Raw genomic sequence first — 18,126 nt, 5'->3', positions numbered from 1 at the left:
CCTGTGCTTTTATTGTCATCATGTTCTTGAATTGAGGATAACTTTATAGTACAGCTGAATTTTTAGCAGATGTCCGTGCTGAGCCTCTAAGCTATTTAAACGCTGAGGAGGATTCTACAGGAATGTGTGTGCTCATCACAGATCCTACAGCCTCTGGTATGGACATGTCAGACTCTGCTTCTTTGCCTTATGCACTGTTGGAGTTAGGGGAGGGGTTAAGGAATGTTGCAGAAAGCTTTACAGATTGCCTCACTGGAATGTCTATCTTCTTTTCTCTGAGACTGTTATTATGTCATGAAACTGTCATTGTGTAATGCTGTGACTTACAAATTAAGTGTTTTTTTCAACAGAGCAAGTGTGATCATTTAAAATTGTTCCTCTGTGTTCTTGAAGCTTCTACATTATATTGGCTTTAAGACACAGTGGCCATTGAATCACTGATCTTTGACACTGTATTGTGCTTCAACAAGAAGTTATAAAAGAAGATTGGAATGTTTTTTTTTATATTGCAGACAGTAAAAGTGATCACTTAACTCTTTCTAGTTATTGAGCCAGCTAAAGGGGAATTTGGAAGAGGAGAACCGGCACCTGCTGGACCAGATCCAGACCCTCATGTTACAGAACCGGACACTACTAGAGCAGACTATGGAGAGCAAGGACCTGTTCCATGTGGAGCAGAGACAATACATGTAAGGCATCACCCCATTACTACATCATTGCTTACGTATTTTTTAAACCTTTTAGATTACATCCAAACCCTATAACAGGTACTCAGTCCTGTTCCTTGAAGTCTACCATCCTACATAATTTAGCTCCAAATGTGGCTCTAGTATTCACATGCTGCTGAAGACCTCAGTTAAAAAGATCAGGTGTGTTAGATTAAGACTATAATTAACCATGATGGGAGATTTCCAGGTACAGGTTTAATTGCCTTTTCATAGCCTACCATAACATTTCTCATTGTATCACTCTGTCACTCATTGTATGTGAAACTTTTATAAATGTATTTTTGTCTTTCTTTCTGTTCCTTTAGTGACAAATTAAATGAGTTAAGAAGACAGAAGGAGAAGTTGGAAGAGAAAATCATGGATCAGTATAAGTTCTACGACCCCTCACCTCCCCGAAGGTTTGTGCTGATTTTGAGGGTGTTCTGATTGGCGTTTCTGCAAACTCACATTTCTGGTTCCAGTAGATGTTGTAACTAAAGCTATAAATGTTGTACTTAAGGAATGAATCAGTAAAGACTTTGGTCACACTTATATAAGAGATATCAAATATTATATGCCAGTTATGGTACATGTTTTTGGTCACTTTTCAGAGCCTGGATCAGCAGGTATTTTTGCATCAAGAATGAAACCTTATTGCATGTTTACTGATTTAACTCCAGCCCTTAGACATACATTTTGGCTGTGTTGTGCAAAATGGAGACTTAAGTGTGTTCCTTTTGTATTTACATGTTAATTGATTGTGACATGCACAGCTCTTTTTTGTCCTGCATGCCCTTTATTTTCTAGCAATATAGATTTGCTCCTTATGTGGCAGTGCATAATGTTCTATGCACTCTTCTTTAGAACACAGAGCAGAATAGATCAGCCGTAGTTCAGACAAACTGAGAGTTTGTGCTTTTGTCTGGCAGAAGGGGCAATTGGATCACACTGAAGATGAAGAAGCTGATCAAGCCAAAGAGTCGTGAGAGAATGCGCTCCCTCACTGTCACTCCCACTCGTTCTGAGTCCACTGATGGTTTTCTTACTGGCACGTTGGCGCTGCCAGACAGCCAGGACAGTTCATCTATGGGATCTGGATCACTGGATGACCCCCTGAGCCACAAAAGAAGCAGCAGTAAGTATTGTCTGAGCTTTCCTTTCCAGCTGCAGCCCTATTGTTAGACTTTATCCAGTACATGTTATAAAAAGACCCTTAATATAAATTGTGGGACCACTCACAAAAGATGCAGCTTTAGCATTTTGTGCACGTTATCAAATTGTTCTTTTTCTTGAGCCCTACAGAAATCATTTGGTTCCTCACAACGTATAAGGATGAACTACACAGACAGATGCAGTCCTTTTAATCTCTGTTAGAGAATCCAGAACATTTCCTGTTCTTTCTCGCAGAGCTCTTTCAAGGCGGGCATGCTTGAGGCTGTTTTCTAGATTTGTGTATGCTTCTTTGATGGACATTTTTATTTTGCTGTTCAGGCCTAATGCTTGATTTGCCTGTTTTTCCTCCTCCTCTTCCTCCTCCTCTCTCTGTTTTACTTTTGCTCGCTCTCTCTTGCTCTCTCGCTCTCTTTGCACAAAAAGGGAGGAGAGCGCAGCACAGCAATGCGCAAGGCTCCTCCAATGGTAGGCTTTAGCAGGGCGAGGGTGGGGCTTTAGCAGAACTGTCCTGTCTCAGGGCATGTGATAGTTTGGTCATTGTTACATTCCATCACTATTAAAAGGTGCAATACACAATAAAGATCATTTGATACCATTCATATATAACTCAGGACAAAGGCTTAGGATTCATGCAGGATAAGAGTGTGTGACAAAAAATGGACCAGCTAAAAGTGTAGCAGAGCCTGATAGAGTCATTGTTGTTGTGTGTCCCGTTCATGCCTTTTCATGAATCTAGCTCTTGCCTTAAATATGTGATTACTTCAGCATTTATGATAATATTATGCAAACATAATACTAATAGTTATGCATTCTGTTTATACTGCACCTTTTTAACCCCTTAAAATGTCAGGCTTATTACATCCTGTGTCACATTATTCAGTTACTCCTGGGCTACAATGTTATCCTGTTATCCCTAGATTATAGAAATGGGTGATAAAGTGAGAACCTGGCTATTTAAGACATGAATAATGTATCCAGAGACCTATTTTATCGTCTGTTTTAGTTACCATTTATGTCTGGTTTATTACCTTTTTATTTTTTTCTTTGTTCTTTCTGTCTTAATGCCTTTAATATCGAATATTTTTCCTTTATATTTTGTAGACTACCTTAAACTAAAAGTAAAGCATAAACACTATGGATTTTGCATCTTTTTAGAGGCATTTTCATACTTTCAGTGTCTCGGCACTAAAGAGCACCTTATAAAGTAGCATCATGAAATTTGGTTGAGGTCCTGAATGTAACTGTACCTTTCTTTTTGCATTGAGATGATTCTCAGTGTCCCCATTCTGCAATACAACCCTCCCTGGTGTCGCGTTTTTGCCCTGAATTGCACCCTTTAATAAACATCTCCCTTCTGTGTGAATGTGCTGGCTTCTGTACAGTGTTGCATTCGGACTTGCAGCATCTTCATCACTTCAACAACCCTCTTCACTGCTGTCTTAGTGTGTTTTTCTTGTGTAATTGGGTGCCTGTATGCATATTAACTGAAATATGTATACTATATGTACTGTATATGTATGTGTTTGTTTACCATGTGTGGATGTGTAAGAGAGAGTGAGTCTGTAGGAGTCTGGTTGGTTCCTTCTCCTGGTTGTTAAGCTTTGTTAATGTCGGTATGTTTTCTCCCTCCTCTCTCCGCCTCCATCTCTCCTTCTGTGGGCTCATTGCGTTCCACCTCTTCCTTGCTTCCCATTATCCTGCAACAGCACTGAAAAGGCTGCCATTTATGAGGAACAGATCCAAGGAGAAAGACAAAGAGAAGGCCATCTACCGGCGTTCCATGTGTAAGAGTTCCGACGGCTCCAAACTCCCGCCCTTCGTTCTCCACCATACTTGCATCTCGAGTTTTTAGACCTTTGTTTCCCTTTTAGCTTTGTTGCTTTCTGTGCACAATACTGTGCACAAAGCATCACTGCTTGATTTGTGTGGAATTTTTTTCTTGCTATGAAACGTGCATGTGTTACCCACAGCCTTCTGTCTTAATGACTGATAATTTCTGGGAGCAGTAACTTGGGCTATACAATGTTTATGATGGACAACTACCTTGTACTCATACCTATTGGACATTTTATCAGGTACACCCACCCTCTGTGGTACTTATACCTGAAAAATATGCCAATGCGTAAATGCAGGGTACAATAATAGGTGAAATTAATAGCCTGGCAACTCATTGTGTGCTTACTGCTTTTAAGGTATTTGAAGTAAAAAAACAATAGCAAGATGAGACGAGTGATATCCGTTGTAGATTGGTAGTGATGTAGTACTGAGCCTTCACGTGATCTAGTCTGTAGACGTGATGAACCTGTAGAAGTGTGTTTATGTTAGAGATTTTGGTCTGCTAATTTAACATTGGCAATAGTAATTACTGAGAATGTAAGTATTTGATTAAGTACTGGTGTAGTATAGTATTAGTGCAGTAGTTTGTGGGTCAGTAGTACTTGATTAAGTACTTGGCTGATGTTGGTGGTGTGTATGGTGTAATCTCTCTGGATGTGTGTGGCCTGCACCATCTGTGACTCTGGCCTCTTTACTGGTGTGAGCTGATTGTCCCATATCTCACCCTGTACTCACTACATCAGCAGCACGACACCACCATTCATCCAGCCACCATGTTGGAATTGAAATGGAGCGATCTGTCATACGTGCACGCACTTCTCTAAGCTCTCTATCTGCCTTTCTGCTCCATCTACACTAGGGCTTTTGAACCTCAAGTCGGGCAGGCCAAAGCACTGCACAGTTTAGTGGTTTTCTGAATATCCACCATATTCAGCTCAGCAGTTAATTCAAAAGGTGTGTCCAAGCAGAATTAACAGTAAACCACTGAACTGTGCAGGTCCACACCCTGGTCGAACGCTCTTCTTTACCTCTGAATGGTGTTTATGCTTATTATCACTTCTTTTCACACAGACACACACACACACACACACACAAATACATGTATACTCTCTCTCTGCTTATCCACACACATCTGGAGGCTTCATTTCAGCTCTGTGCATGTCATGCTAACATGGCACAACCTCCTTTGTTTCTTTCTCTTTTCTTTTCTCTTTGCTCTTTATTTCTTTCTCGCCAAGGAATTTGTGCTTGTTGATCCTAGTGTAAAACTGCATGCCTCTCTGTGCATCTCTATCTTTCTAGTTCTGCCTGTCTCTTTCACTCTCTGCGCCAGCTTGTCCCATGCAGCATGTGATAATAATCCTCCTGCTGTTCCCAACTCAGCCATGAACGACCTGCTGCAGACAATGGCGCTGGCCGGGGGCCAGTGGACCGCCAGCACTGACCACTTGGAAGCCCCCGAGGAGGCAGCGTCAGCAGGCGGTAGCCTGCGCATGAAGGAGCTGGGATCTATGGCGTACTCCACCAATGCCATCAACTACGCCACTCTCAGTCTGCCAGCCGGCCACAGCACCAAGCAGAAGCTTAAGAATAAAGGTAGAGCTGGCCACACATGACCGCATCTGTACCCTTCTCCCTCCTGGAGTCACAGCCATGTTGAATAGTTCACAGAGATGTATGTATTATGTTATTATCCCTTACTTAATGCCAGAAGTGCTGTTTGCTGAGCTGACTTTAAAGTCATTAGTTATTCTTTATTGTGATCTGAGAGTTTTTTTGCTTGCTTAATTATTTTTCTGTTTGTATATATTTTGCACTGCAAATCATTTCATGCTGTTCATTCCTCATCACTTAATTCAGTCAGAAATAGTGTGTGTTGGCTGTGTTGTTATGGGTCTAATAAAACAAGGAGGAGGAGTCTTGCTCATGGACTACCTTTGATATTTATTTGGCTGCAAAAATTTGAGCTATACTTGTGTCCGTTGAGCTAGAAACTGAGGCTAGTATGTAAAAGCCTGTCCCCCCTCCCCCTTGCAGATAATGCATCCTGTGAAGATGTTACACCGACTTCTTCAGACGAGCAGAGTGGAGTTCGGACTCAAGGTGAGGAAAGGGTTCTGTCAGACCCTGTGCGGTTAAAGTGGTCATCATGACATCATGGCATCATGATCTGATGTTCATGACAGTGAACATCAGATTTAGCTCTGGCCTTTCATTTTCATGAGAGATAAGAGTTTACTCTGGTTGTACTGGGTCCCAGATGTTCAGTCTAGGTGTTATTTCATGAGTTTGAGTATATTCATGAGCATTATTGTGTTGCATCTAGCATGTTAGCTTGTGGCTATAGCATTAGACCAGGACACTATAAATCATGTATTTTGATTCAAATAGTGTACCTTTTATCATATTGAATAATTTTATAAACTAAAAAAGTATACAGAAACATTAACATAAGACACAATTTCAGACTTTAATTTTGCTGTATCAAAAACTTAAAATGAGACATTAAAATTGACTGCTTTTATCATTGATATGCCATAAAATAATGTTTTCATAATGTTAAAAAAATGCCATACCCATTTGCGGTGGTTGACATTTCAGTCAAGTAAAATTCATGTGAAAAAAAATTAACTACTTTTCAAATACCCAACCACAGATAAATTTTAAGGGTTCAAGGGTTGATTTTTAGTTCTCATAACTTCTGTGAGAAAATTGAGCTATTTTCTACTACCATTAAAGTAATTCATGGACATGTATATTACAGGCTTTACTACTTATACACAAAGAAAACTTTGGCTGAGACAGGCATTGCCAGTCAAGACAGTGTGTATACAACAGCTATGTCAGCAAGCTGTTTATGTGTGATTGGACAGGACCACAACTCTTTAGCAGTGCTGAAGCCCTCTTTCCCACCTCATCCACCATGTGCAAAGTTCCCTGTAACATCTGTAGTAAGTGACTCATCTGCATGTACCGTTGAAACCCCTCTTCAAGCCCTTGCCAAAAAAACGGATTAATGTGAACACCCTGCTCTGTGTTCTCCCAAAACATTTTGCTCTGAGGTTTTTTCACTGGGGTCCCTATGCAACTCTCTTCTTCCTTGGTCCTTAACAATTTAACAACATCAAGCCTTTTTTGTTTGTGGGTTGAAGCTCCTCCTTTGTACAGTGAAGATCCCCTCCCCCCCTTCACATACTTACTGTATGGTTTCTCCTGCAAGGCTGCTCCCCTCTACCAGTGTCTGCCACTGAGCTTGCTATGGGCATATATGGCTGCAGTTCCAGCCAGCATGGACCATCTGCTGCCCCAGTGTGATCTGTTGTCATGCTGTGTGCCCTCTCATTCCCGTCCAGCCTCCAGACCTGCCAATCTCCATAGTACTAAAGGCCACTAGTAGTAATAGCAATGATAATTCTTGGGATTCAGCAGGCAGTGACAAAAGGTATGACATTATGGACCACGTTTCTGCCTTTTATACAAATGGTGTCTGTGGTGTTGGATCATTTGAATTGCATTGCATTTGAATGCTTTCAAAAAGAATCATTCAAAGTGTTGTGCAAGTCTGTAGTATGAGCGTGTATTTCTGGGATATGAATCAAAATGTATGTATCATCTGCAGAATACTGGTGCACTTCAGCACTTATTTCAGCTCTTGTGGTATGGTGCTGTTTAGTGAGTTTCAGGTGAAATGATTACAGTCTTTGGCATTGGGTGTCTAGTTTTTGCCACTTTGGTCCCTAGCTGTCTTCTTTCATATTTTGTCAAAGCTACAGTCATTACATTTTTGGAGCTATATGTTCATTATTGTATAGGTCCATTATTCAAAATTTAAGATTAAATTACCTTTTTTACTTTTAAAATACACATTCTGGACATTTTATCAATTGCTGTATCCCACAAAATAACTCCAAAAAAGTACTTGCTCCAGTTTTGAAATATATATATATCCCTTTCTTTGCCTTCAGTTCCCTCATTTTCATGTTTTGTCCTTCAGGTACAGTGAATGGCACCTTGAGCAGGCCCCACAGCGAGAGCAGTGGTGAATTCAGCCTGAGCTTGGACACAGAGGTTTGGTCCAGTGGGAGTAGCCCAGTGCAGCAGTCACATTCACAGAGATCATCTCATCAGAGCCCCCTGCAGCTCCGCAAGAACCTGGAACCCACAGGCGCCCAGAGCAAGAGGAAGACCGGCTCTCCTGGCAGTGAGGTGTTGTCCCTTCAGCAGTTCCTGGAAGAGAGCATAGACCTCCCTGAGGTGACATGAGCGCCACCTTAATGATACACAAAGCTCAGCCATAACAGACCTCATCTTCTGGTGTCACATGAAACGTGATGATTTAAGTTTGTAAAAACTACGGTTGGTGGTGGTTTAATTACTCTGTACACCGCCTGCCAGAGGTTTAGAGACACCTTGCCTTCTTTTGAAAATTTCCAAGTAATGTTTTTGACTTTTACTTCTGCAGAGTAATGTTATTTTTAGTTTATTTTCAATTAACATAAAACATCTATTTAACTAATTTTAATATATTTTACAACACTCAGCTTGATGTTTATCACAGTGTCATTCTTGATATGAAGAGTAGGTTTTTCCTAAATATGAATACAGTGACTGTATTTTACTATGAATATGACTATAACTATTGTTATTGAAGATCTTTTACTTAGAAGGTGGTATATACATCTTAAAGGTTTGAATGCTGATGAGTGCTTACATCACAACTAGAGGAAAAATTTGTTAAAAATGAGAGCAGTTAATTGTTCTCAGTCATTCCTTCAGTTTTACAGTTTTTGCAAAGAAAATAACAAGATCTCTTTAATACCTAAGATATTGCAACCTGACAGCAAAAATGCTGATATATTTAAAAATTTTGTAAAGTCAGGTGTCTCAATACTTTTGCGGGAAGTGTGTATTTTTAATTAGTTAAGATAAATTTTGTGAGTGTCCGGATGCCTTTTTACTTGTAACAGATTTGTTGAAATGTCCCTCCTTCAGTCCGGCAGCCAAGAGAACCTGACCAGAGAATCACCTCGTCTGTCAGGATCGACTGAGCCCGTGCAGAAGGATCGTGCCAAGGGGCGGGGCATCCTGCGCTCTGCCAGCGGAAAAGCCACACCCTCGGACTCCAGCACCTCACGAACAGGGCCAGGGCGTCCCAGCCTGCGCAAGGCTGAGAGCACCCGTGTTAAGGGCAGCCAACCCAGACCCAACCTGACCTCTCAAGGGAAGGCCACATCCGTGTCCGAGCGCCTAGACGCCGCTGCCTCCTCCTCTTCCTCCTCTGCAGGTTTGCCCCGGGCCAGCAGTGTCATCTCAACAGCGGAGGGCAGCACACGCCGGACCAGCATTCATGACCTGTTGTCAAAGGACAGTCGCCAACCAGTCTCCGTGGACCCCTCACCCTCCAAGAGCAGCAAACCTCGAGCCCAGCCTGTGCCCAGTGAGTACCCAGCATACCCCAGAGCACACCCCCATGCGCCACCCCAGCCTAGCCACCCCACACTGCTGCCCAAGTCCGCCAGCATGCCGTGCACTGGCCACGCCCCCAGCGTAGAAGACCCCGAGCTGTCCAGTCTGCAAGCCTTCCTAGGCCCCTCCTTTACTGTAGATTCAGTCTTCCTGGACTCCATTCTCAGTGAGCCAGTGTTTGCGGGTGGCGCTAGAAACCAAGCCATCCTCTCTCTCAACACCTCCCTAGTTAGTAACATCAGTGGTCCTCCCCTCAAGCCCAGAGAGCCCAAGCCCAGTCAGAACCAGTCAAACGGCCTCCCTGACACCAAGATAGATGGGAAAGGCAGTGATAACAATCATGTGAGCGTTTCTGACCAATCAGCTCCTTTGAGTTCAGAAGACAGCCAATCGCTGTGGTATGAATATGGCTGTGTCTAATGAGTGAGATCATGTGACCTGTTTCCTCTGTGGTGATGGTTAAACACCTGCATGAACGCCTGAGCACTACCATGGTATCTGTTTGTTTTCCTTTCCTCGTTTTGTTGCTGACTCCATAACCATGCTCTCAGTCCGTTCGGCCTGTCTTTGATTCTGTGGGAATTTGGTTCAGAACAATCCCTCTGTCCAGCTGTCGAATGTCTGCATGCGTGGTAAACCTTATGTCTTTTATGGTTTTGATTTCCACAAAAAACCTAATGTGCAAATGTGTTCTTTTGTTTATTAAGATGTACAATAATCATATCACCATGATTATTATCTAAATCACAAAATTAAGCTTTTTGTAAATTCATACAGCTTTGCTCCTTGTGGACTTCATTTCACCATTCTGCTAATTTATCTTTTTTTTACCCTGTGCCTACATTTGCGTGTTCACAAATTCCAAAGATAGATTAGGCTGATCTACTTTGATATTTAAATAAAGTAATTAGGCTTGTGGAGCATGTCCCATGATACTGTGTCTTATCAGGGCTATTTAAAAGACTAACAGACATCAGTGTAAAAATTAATTTCTTCAAATCTGTTCTTCAAGTTACTTGCTGTAACTCCTACAAGATTAACTAGAAGGGCTTGGAGAGAAAGCTTTTCACAGGGGATGTCTGACGTTATGCACTGTTGTTCTTGGTATCTTCATTCATTCTTCTTGGTATCTGGGACTTCTTACATAAAAGTGGGTTCACTAGATCATTGCTGAGTCACTGCATGGCTTTTCCCTCTCTGTATCAGTCCTGAGATTCTGTTTTGATTGCCTCAATCAAAAAGAATGGTTCAACTGACATTATCTCATGTGGATGTTCTGTTTTGTTTTTGTTTTGTTTACTTGTTATCAGTACTATGTGGGCGATTGAGCTGTCCAATTAGGTTTAGCTACACTATATTGAGAAATATCTTAAAACATTGATCGGTTGCATCTTAAAAGTGGGAGAATTTGCCTATCCATGCTCTGCCCACAAATGCATTCTTCCTTATCAAACGTTGCTGGACAAGCTGTAAAGAACATTGTCAAAAATCCCATTCAAACTAACCAGAAATTTTAGCGAACAATTCAGTTTCTGGTCTGCTATGAAGTTTTAGTCACTACATAATGAGTTTCTGGTTTAAAGTACCACACTACTGCACCATACTGTGCTGCTCTAGCTAGTTGTAACCAGGAATTCACTATCAAATTCACTACCATGTTAAATATTAGCTCAGTTACACAACAGGAAAAAAAAAATTACAGCTAATCCAAGAGAACACATTTGAGGACAGAGCAATTATAGGTTACTGTGGATTTCTGATGAGATTAAAGGCTAAGTGTGCATTTTAAAGTTCTTCTTCAATAAGGGTTCTTTTGCAAAGTACCAAACATACCTTTACTTATAGCGCAATATATAATTGTAGTGATTTATATTTATTTGTTGCTCCTTTATTTCCTTATATATTTTTTTTATTGCTTCCTATTTATCATGTACATATAAAGTTCCGTGCTTTTTTTTGTAATATTTAGTTGTAATATCACCTGCCTTTGTCCTGCAGATGTGGAAGTGTTACAAGAACGCAGAAAATCAAAAAGCAGATCGGGAGAGCGGCAAAGCTCCTAAACGTTAGCCACAAGGGCTGGTGCTTTCACGAGCTTGAAGGGGTGAGTGTCGCTGCCCGCGAGGGGGGATGGGAGGTCGCTATGGTAACCCGGAGCGGTGGAACAGATGTCTGAGCTGCACGTGCTTGCTTTTCCGTGCTGGTCTCTGGTGACTGTGGAGGCCATGTTGATGATGGATCCTGGCCTGCATGGTTCACTGTGTGGGGAGGGTGGTTTTTTTGGCCTAGCTCTGCTTTCTGACCTGCCAGATATCCTCTGATCCCCCCCTCTCCCTCCTTCTCAGTGGAAGTTTGACTGAGTGTCTCAATGTCCCTGCTGAGGTAAATCTGTAGTCTGAGCAGATTTCAGTCGTTCCCCCCCCTCAGACGTGGCTTCAGTTACTGCATGGTATTAGAAAGTCTTGTGGCTGGAAACTCCCTCGCTTACCCAGCGCATGCTGGTTTCTCCTGCCTCTATATTTATGTGTGTGCATGGACCGCGGAACTTATTTTTGATCAGTTGTCATTTTACGGCATTTTGTTTTTGTTTCATAGCATTGCCATCAAGATTGTCAAGGCTCGTCAGTCTGCTCCCAGAGTCCTTTGATAGTTTGGCACTGCTTGCAGAGGCTGGACTAATTATTTAAAATTACACTGGTGTAATGAAACCGATAGTAACGAAGCAGTGGTCAAGTAAAGACCTTTTTAATGTGTTGATTGTGATACAGCTAGACGCAGTAGGGATATAAGTAGTGGTTGGCTGGTTTGGACTTTTCAAGTCTCCTGATATTTTGAAAGAAGCGTGGCCAGGCTGAGCGGCAGTATCATTCCAGAAGTGGTTTATTCTGAAATATAGGCAGTGAAAACAAATTACAATAAAAGAAAGATATTTGTTACGCATAACATTGCCCAGATATCTTTTCATTAGGAAAGCAATAATGTTAAAGTTCACTTTTAAAGCACATTTGACCAAAAATGAGCCAAAAACTCAAAAAGCTCATACAGGGCCAGTCTGTATAGGGGTGGGCATTATAGTGATATGTATTGTTATCATGATGAATTATGTCACATTATATCATAGTATGCTTTTCAGAACATATTTTGGATATATATTGTCAGCAAACCGCACCTCTCCTTATAAAGAGAGCACAATTAGGCCCATTTAATTGAATTTAGTTTAGTGCAGCATTTAACAAAAATCATTATATTAGTATTTTTTCATTTTGGTATTCAGGAAAAACTGAATGTCATGATATGATGCATAATGTATACTGTGATAATGTCCAAGTATTTTAATTTTGCTATATTGCCCACCTCTAATTCTGATTATCATTGCTTTGATAAAGCTAATATAAGCTAGTGTCCTTATGAGATCTGCAAGCATGAAGCTCTATTATGAGTTATCTGCCTATTCAAGTGAGAACCACAGAGTTATGTTTACATCCAGCTGGTCAGTGTATTGTTTGATCAGTGCTTGTGAGTCGTGCTAATCATCCGTTTCCATGCATTAATATAAGTAGTACTGGCCCACTTTTTAAAAATGGGCCGTGCCATGACCACCCGTTCCGCGGTCTGTGTGTGTGTCTTCTGTCTCACCATTTCTGCCTGTAACCTCATTTTTCTGACCTTCTCTCTTCATCTCTTCGCTTCCTCCTTGTCTGCTGCCAACTCAGAGAGAAAAGTGACCTTCGACCTGACAGTCTGAAGCCTTGTTAAAAGTTCTGAGATGGTCTTCGCTGAGATTGAGATGATTGAAAGATTGTATGTCCTTTTTTGAAACAATAAGGATCCTTTCTCTGTTATCAAAATAAAGCGTCCCTTTTCCTTGAATCAAGGAAACTTCTAAAATATGTTTGTGTTGACCGTTTCTGACATAGCACTGCTGTATTATGGTGTTATAATAGACTACTTGTGCACTCCTTAAGTGGACCATTCGTTTGGTGCCAATGTTTGCTCCACCGAGTCAGAGGGAGCGTTTTTACCAAACCGTGCGGACTCCAGTCGGACCCTGGCGCGACTCTCAGCTGGCCTTTTTTACACTCTGCCATTGGACTTTCTTTGTCTTACGAGCATGCATGTGATGCTGCATCTCTAAAGTTAGAAGACCAGCGTCGTACAACGATCTGCACAAATGCAACATGGATCACCACATTCTGCATGGAGCAAAGTCGATCAACACGCCTCCCTTTCTTCCCATCGCCAGTCAAAGTGGATAGTAGCGTGAGTGGTTTCTCCAAGTACAGAGAAAAAGAAGAGAAAAAGACTCTATGGGAAACTTCTTGCTTTTGTCACCTGGGTGTGCCAAAAACAAAGAGTACAGCAGGTTCCTGCCTTTGACAAGCTGTGTGTGTGTGTGTGTGTGTGTGTGTGTGCGCGTGCGTGCGTGTGTGTGTGCCTGTAAGACTACCGTCACCATTCAGACCTGGCATCTGCTTCCTTTTCCACTTTTACATAAATGCATAAATGTCATGAAGCAAGTCTTGTATCTGTTATTTTGTATTATGACCACATTTTCAGCTCACACCTTTCTAAAATGAGAACAAAAGCCACCGATGGGCCTGTAATCATTCGAAAAAATACACTTAGCTAAAGCTAATTCTGGTGTCCTGAAACCCTTCATTCACACCAATTAAATATGAATGACTTCAAAAAGCACCTTTCCTAGCATTACTCTTGGTAATAACCAACCAAACTAAGAAAATGCTTATCGTTTTTTTTCAGTTTAGTATGTAGGCCTGTATCATATACAGGAGGGATGTCTTATACAGTGTCCATAAAGGACAAACGGGTGAAAAAAGCACCTTGAGTGAAAGTAGAGACACCCTTGGTAAATTATTACTCAAGTATACTGTAAATGCTTTATTTATATTTTTACTCAAGTTGAAGATGTACTTGCTTTTAAATGTATGAATCCAACATTTCTCCTCTTGTGTTTTCAGTTGAGGAAATATCCCAAACTCCTGGGATAATACATGTCGGCCTTTAGCACAGTTGCCAAACTGATTTCACATTCAATATGTATTTGTGGGATTTAGTTATAGGAGTGCTTTGATTGGTTCATTTGTGAAAGTACACCATTCTTTCAGATATTAGGGAAAATGTAGTTTTTACTTTACATTATCTTACTGAAAACTGCAGTAAAAAGTAGGGTGTTTTACTGTTAAATGTGGTGAGAAAATAATAGTCTTAAGAAATAGAAGTGCTGAAACAAGTACTTAAGTACAGTAACAACATACATGCATTTTGTTACTGTCCACCTCCAAAGACAGAATAGGTGTGCAAACTAGAAATCACTCCTCCAGGACAGTATTAAACTAGTTTACTAAAAGCGTCTTTCTATAAGGGTAAAGGGATTTTGTTAGGAGTAAAGCACCAGTCTAATGTACTGGACTTGGCACTGGATCATATTAGAGCCTTAAACATACCAGCTACTGTTTCTTAGACAAAAATTGTAAAATCACACTTTCACAAACCTTTTAGAAAATTGAAAGATTTGAAAAAAATTTTTTTAATGACCATCAGTCTTGGCCTCTGCTGTATATTGTGTTCTTTGCTATTGAGATGTTTGCTGTACACATCATGTTTGTTGCTATTAAGTTTTGGGAGTGCCTTAACAGAGCAGACTAGCGCTCTGCATCAGCCGATGGTCCATATAAGTTTATCAGCATGTATTTTTATTGACATTGTTTGCACAGTGGTAAATTTAACATGCCAAAATTAGAAAGTACCAAAAACTGACATCCATATAATAAAATGTCCCCATGTCCTGATCCCTTTTTAATGCATTGACCTGTATGAAAATGAACAGTAGTTAAAACCTAATCAAAGTCGTGAAGAACCGGCTCGTGTCCTGTCTCTCTCAAAAACTTCATCAGGTCGTCTGGTTTCAGCCCCATGGTGGCGGCATTGGTCATAGGGTGGAAGTACACTCTCTCATGGCCTCCGTTTGCCAAGTCACTGTCCAGGATGAACTTCACACTCTTGTCTTTATCACAGAAGAGGGCCAGAGCTGTGGCACAGCCTTGGCCCACCTTTAGCTTCTCCAGCATGGCTGCTTCATCAGCAAAGCGCAGGTTTCCACTGCCCACGCCCAGCTTCTTGGCGAGATCATTGAGGTTAACCTGCCGGTCGTGACGAACAGAGACGAGCCACAGGCCCTTTTTCTTCTTGTCTTTTAAGAAAAGGTTTTTAGTGATGGCCCCGCTGAGATGCTCCACATGTGGCATCATCTCCTCCACAGTGAAAACCTGGTGAGATTTAACAAAGTATGCATTTTTTTAATCTGAAATTTGGAGACAACCAACCACCTCACATTTATATTAAGTGACCAAAATCACATTTTGTTCCTCTACAGATTGTTGCTCAACGGGTTTATACACAGATTTTATATTTAGATTTTATAGCTCTTTTACAGTGTAAGAATGCTGAATGGTGCAAGTGGCAAGGATTTAATGCCAGAGATGTCAGGAGGTAGACAGTGGCAGTTCTTTTAATGTAAAACTAGGCTTATTCTGTGTCCTATACATCAGCACGGGTAAATAACAGCTGCCTTAGACCACACCATTAACATAATACGACATCAGTTTCTTTTCCTTATGTGTCTGTAACTTCTGGATCATACAGAGCCCTGCTGGTGACATCATGTATGATTAAAAACAATGCACGGCCACGCCTGATTAACACGTGGGAACAAGATTCTAATTTGTGGCCACGACTTGTGGGAACGATCATGCCTTATTAAGCTGTGGTCAAAACTTAATCATCTCATTCCCATGCCTGACTAAGTCGTGGCCACACATCAGAATCTCGTTCCCACGTCATATCAAGTCATGGCCACAAGTTTATTATCTTGTCCCCATGAATTACATGGCCATGCATTGTTTTTATTTATAAGGGATGTCACCAGCAGGGCTCCGTAGAATCATGTAGTGATTACTGTTAAAATGTCCCATGGTGGATCTGTTATTTTTACAGTTATCTAACTGGTAATAATTCACTAAATTATGAATGATGTGGGGAAACTTTTATCAGAACGTTTCATTGTAGTGTTGGCAGCAAAATGTAAGACGTGTACAGTCAGAATATACAGTGTGGCTGAGTCGTACACATTAATAGCTAATTGTCATAAATATTTGCTCAAATTAGTTTTAGTTAACATATTCGACCACTATAAACTAAAGTGCGATTTTAAGGGGTCAAAGAAACTCGCTACGGGTCCTTTATGTTGTATTAATTTGGATGTTTGTCCCTGGCGGTCAACGTTGGTACTACAACAGTCTTGGTCGAGAAAGTGGGTTCTATGCGCTTATTTCATTGGTCGTCCGGCGCCGTCTGGCGGCCGCGGTTGGAACTGCAACTGTTTGGGACCAGAGGACGCAGCTCCTCGGCCTGCAGCAGCTCGGCGTTTTCTCCGGTAAGTAACGCGTTTAAGGGCGGACTGAACTGCGGCGTTAACGCATAAGAGACGAACTCAGCGCGTGGATTCGCGATTAGTAAACAAACGAAAGAGCGGAGGAGAAAAACCCGCAGCGCTGATTTCACGCAGTTCCTGCCAGCGCGGCGGACTGAACGAGCTTGTTTACCTCCGGGTGCTGCACCGACACGAACTCTATATCCAGGGTCTTTAGGAAATGTTCTAGCTCTGTTCGCAGCTCTGCGGATCCCATTGTGCCGAGAAGAATTCAGACTGAGACGAAATGACCCGAGTTTCTGCGTTTAAACTCCAGGAACACGAGCCGTGCGCATGCGCAAAAGGAGGTCACCAACACGTGGTTGTGTGGAAAAAGTCGCTGTTTTATGGAGAAAAGACGGGAAAAGGCTGGAAAATCTGAGCTGCTCCACAAACAGCCGTGTTTTCCTTTCCTTGGACGTTATAATTAGTGTTTATAATTCCAGGGTGATCTTTATGTCTGAATCTAAATGTGATTATTGCTATTATTATTATTAATATTATTCGCGTCTAATGGCCTTCTAACATCTGCCTGATTTATCGTTAAGGTCATTGACGACATATTTCCTCAGACCCGCGTCTGAAAAAAGACTAAACGTTTGTTTTACAGCTGCTACAGCAAACTGGGAGGTCACGTTATTTTGTTACTTTAATAAAAAATGCAGATTTATAACAGGATACGTTTGTTTTATGATGTTCAGCCTCGGCAGTTCGACAGAATTCACGACTTTATGTCCTTTTTGTCCGTCTGTGTTTCTTTCACTACAAAACCCAGCAGGCGTTTCGGAAACACGTCACACAAACATCTGGATTACCCTCATCTGTGAAGAAATGCGCCGGTGTTACTGTCACTGATGTCGAGGCTCATAAACACTAATATGGGATTTTTACAGCTAGTGTGGGGGGGGGGTGCTGCTGCGGCCCCCCCAGACTGTACACTGTATATAGGCCTCGCGTACAATCTATGGCGACAAAACTGTCACAGCAGATGTAGCGATGATTAAATTTTAGATTTTGGTTGGAGTGTCCCTGTTAGTAAACTATTCTCACATTGTAACGATTAAGTGTGTGTGTATACGTGTTTTTGTGTTTGTGTGTGAGAGTGTGTGTGTGTGTGTGCGTGTTTTTGTTTGTGTGTGTGCGTGTTTGTGTTTTGATGTGTTTGTGTGTGTGAGAGTGTGTGCGTGTTTGTGTTTTGATGTGTTTGTGTGTGTGAGAGTGTGTGCGTGTTTGTGTGTGTGAGAGTGTGTGCGTGTTTGTGTGTGTGAGAGAGAATGTGTGTGTTTGTGTGTGAGAGAGAATGTGTGTGTGTGTTTGTGTTTTTGTGTGTTTTGGTGTGTGTGTGTGTGTGTTTGTTTGTGTGGAACCTGTATGTCCCCAAATATTGTTTACAAATAACTGGAAATAATTACAATGCCTTTATAATTTTTTCATCATTATTATGATTATTATTAG

At 41.4% G+C, this 18,126-nt stretch overlaps 2 protein-coding genes across 12 annotated transcripts in view; one reads left to right on the top strand and one right to left on the bottom strand.

Moving 5' to 3' along the window:
* LOC108429267 (girdin) overlaps nucleotides 1-13,877 on the top strand; it is a 62,241-nt gene extending 48,364 nt beyond the window's left edge. For 2 of the 11 annotated variants that reach the window (XM_037533080.1, XM_017700907.2), the window contains 9 exons: nucleotides 544-689; nucleotides 1,034-1,126; nucleotides 1,637-1,842; nucleotides 2,304-2,345; nucleotides 3,587-3,664; nucleotides 5,100-5,312; nucleotides 5,754-5,819; nucleotides 7,711-7,970; nucleotides 8,709-10,867. In XM_037533080.1, the coding sequence (XP_037388977.1) occupies nucleotides 544-689; nucleotides 1,034-1,126; nucleotides 1,637-1,842; nucleotides 2,304-2,345; nucleotides 3,587-3,664; nucleotides 5,100-5,312; nucleotides 5,754-5,819; nucleotides 7,711-7,970; nucleotides 8,709-9,602 (1,998 nt within the window). In that variant the 3' untranslated portion in view covers nucleotides 9,603-10,867. Of the gene's footprint in view, nucleotides 1-543; nucleotides 690-1,033; nucleotides 1,127-1,636; nucleotides 1,843-2,303; nucleotides 2,346-3,586; nucleotides 3,665-5,099; nucleotides 5,313-5,753; nucleotides 5,820-6,589; nucleotides 6,668-7,710; nucleotides 7,971-8,708; nucleotides 10,868-11,180 lie in introns of those variants that run through there. The other 9 variants (XR_005129412.1, XM_037533083.1, XM_037533082.1 and 6 more) reach the window with 9 other exon arrangements.
* An 837-nt stretch (nucleotides 13,878-14,714) lies between these two features.
* Nucleotides 14,715-16,962, bottom strand: zgc:64201 (prolyl-tRNA synthetase associated domain-containing protein 1). Its single transcript, XM_017700909.2, has 2 exons — nucleotides 16,805-16,962; nucleotides 14,715-15,469 (listed from the first exon to the last, which is right to left on the bottom strand). The coding sequence occupies exons 1-2, from the start codon at nucleotides 16,886-16,888 to the stop codon at nucleotides 15,041-15,043; spliced, it is 513 nt and encodes a 170-aa protein (XP_017556398.1). The 5' UTR covers nucleotides 16,889-16,962; the 3' UTR covers nucleotides 14,715-15,040.
* Between the last annotated feature and the right edge of the window lie 1,164 nt (nucleotides 16,963-18,126).

The sequence above is a fragment of the Pygocentrus nattereri genome, chromosome 22 (genome assembly GCF_015220715.1).
Source record: "Pygocentrus nattereri isolate fPygNat1 chromosome 22, fPygNat1.pri, whole genome shotgun sequence".
NCBI classification, from domain to species: Eukaryota; Metazoa; Chordata; class Actinopteri; order Characiformes; family Serrasalmidae; genus Pygocentrus; species Pygocentrus nattereri.
The sequence above is the reverse complement of the archived record's forward strand: the minus strand, read 5'-3'. Positions and strand labels throughout refer to the sequence as shown.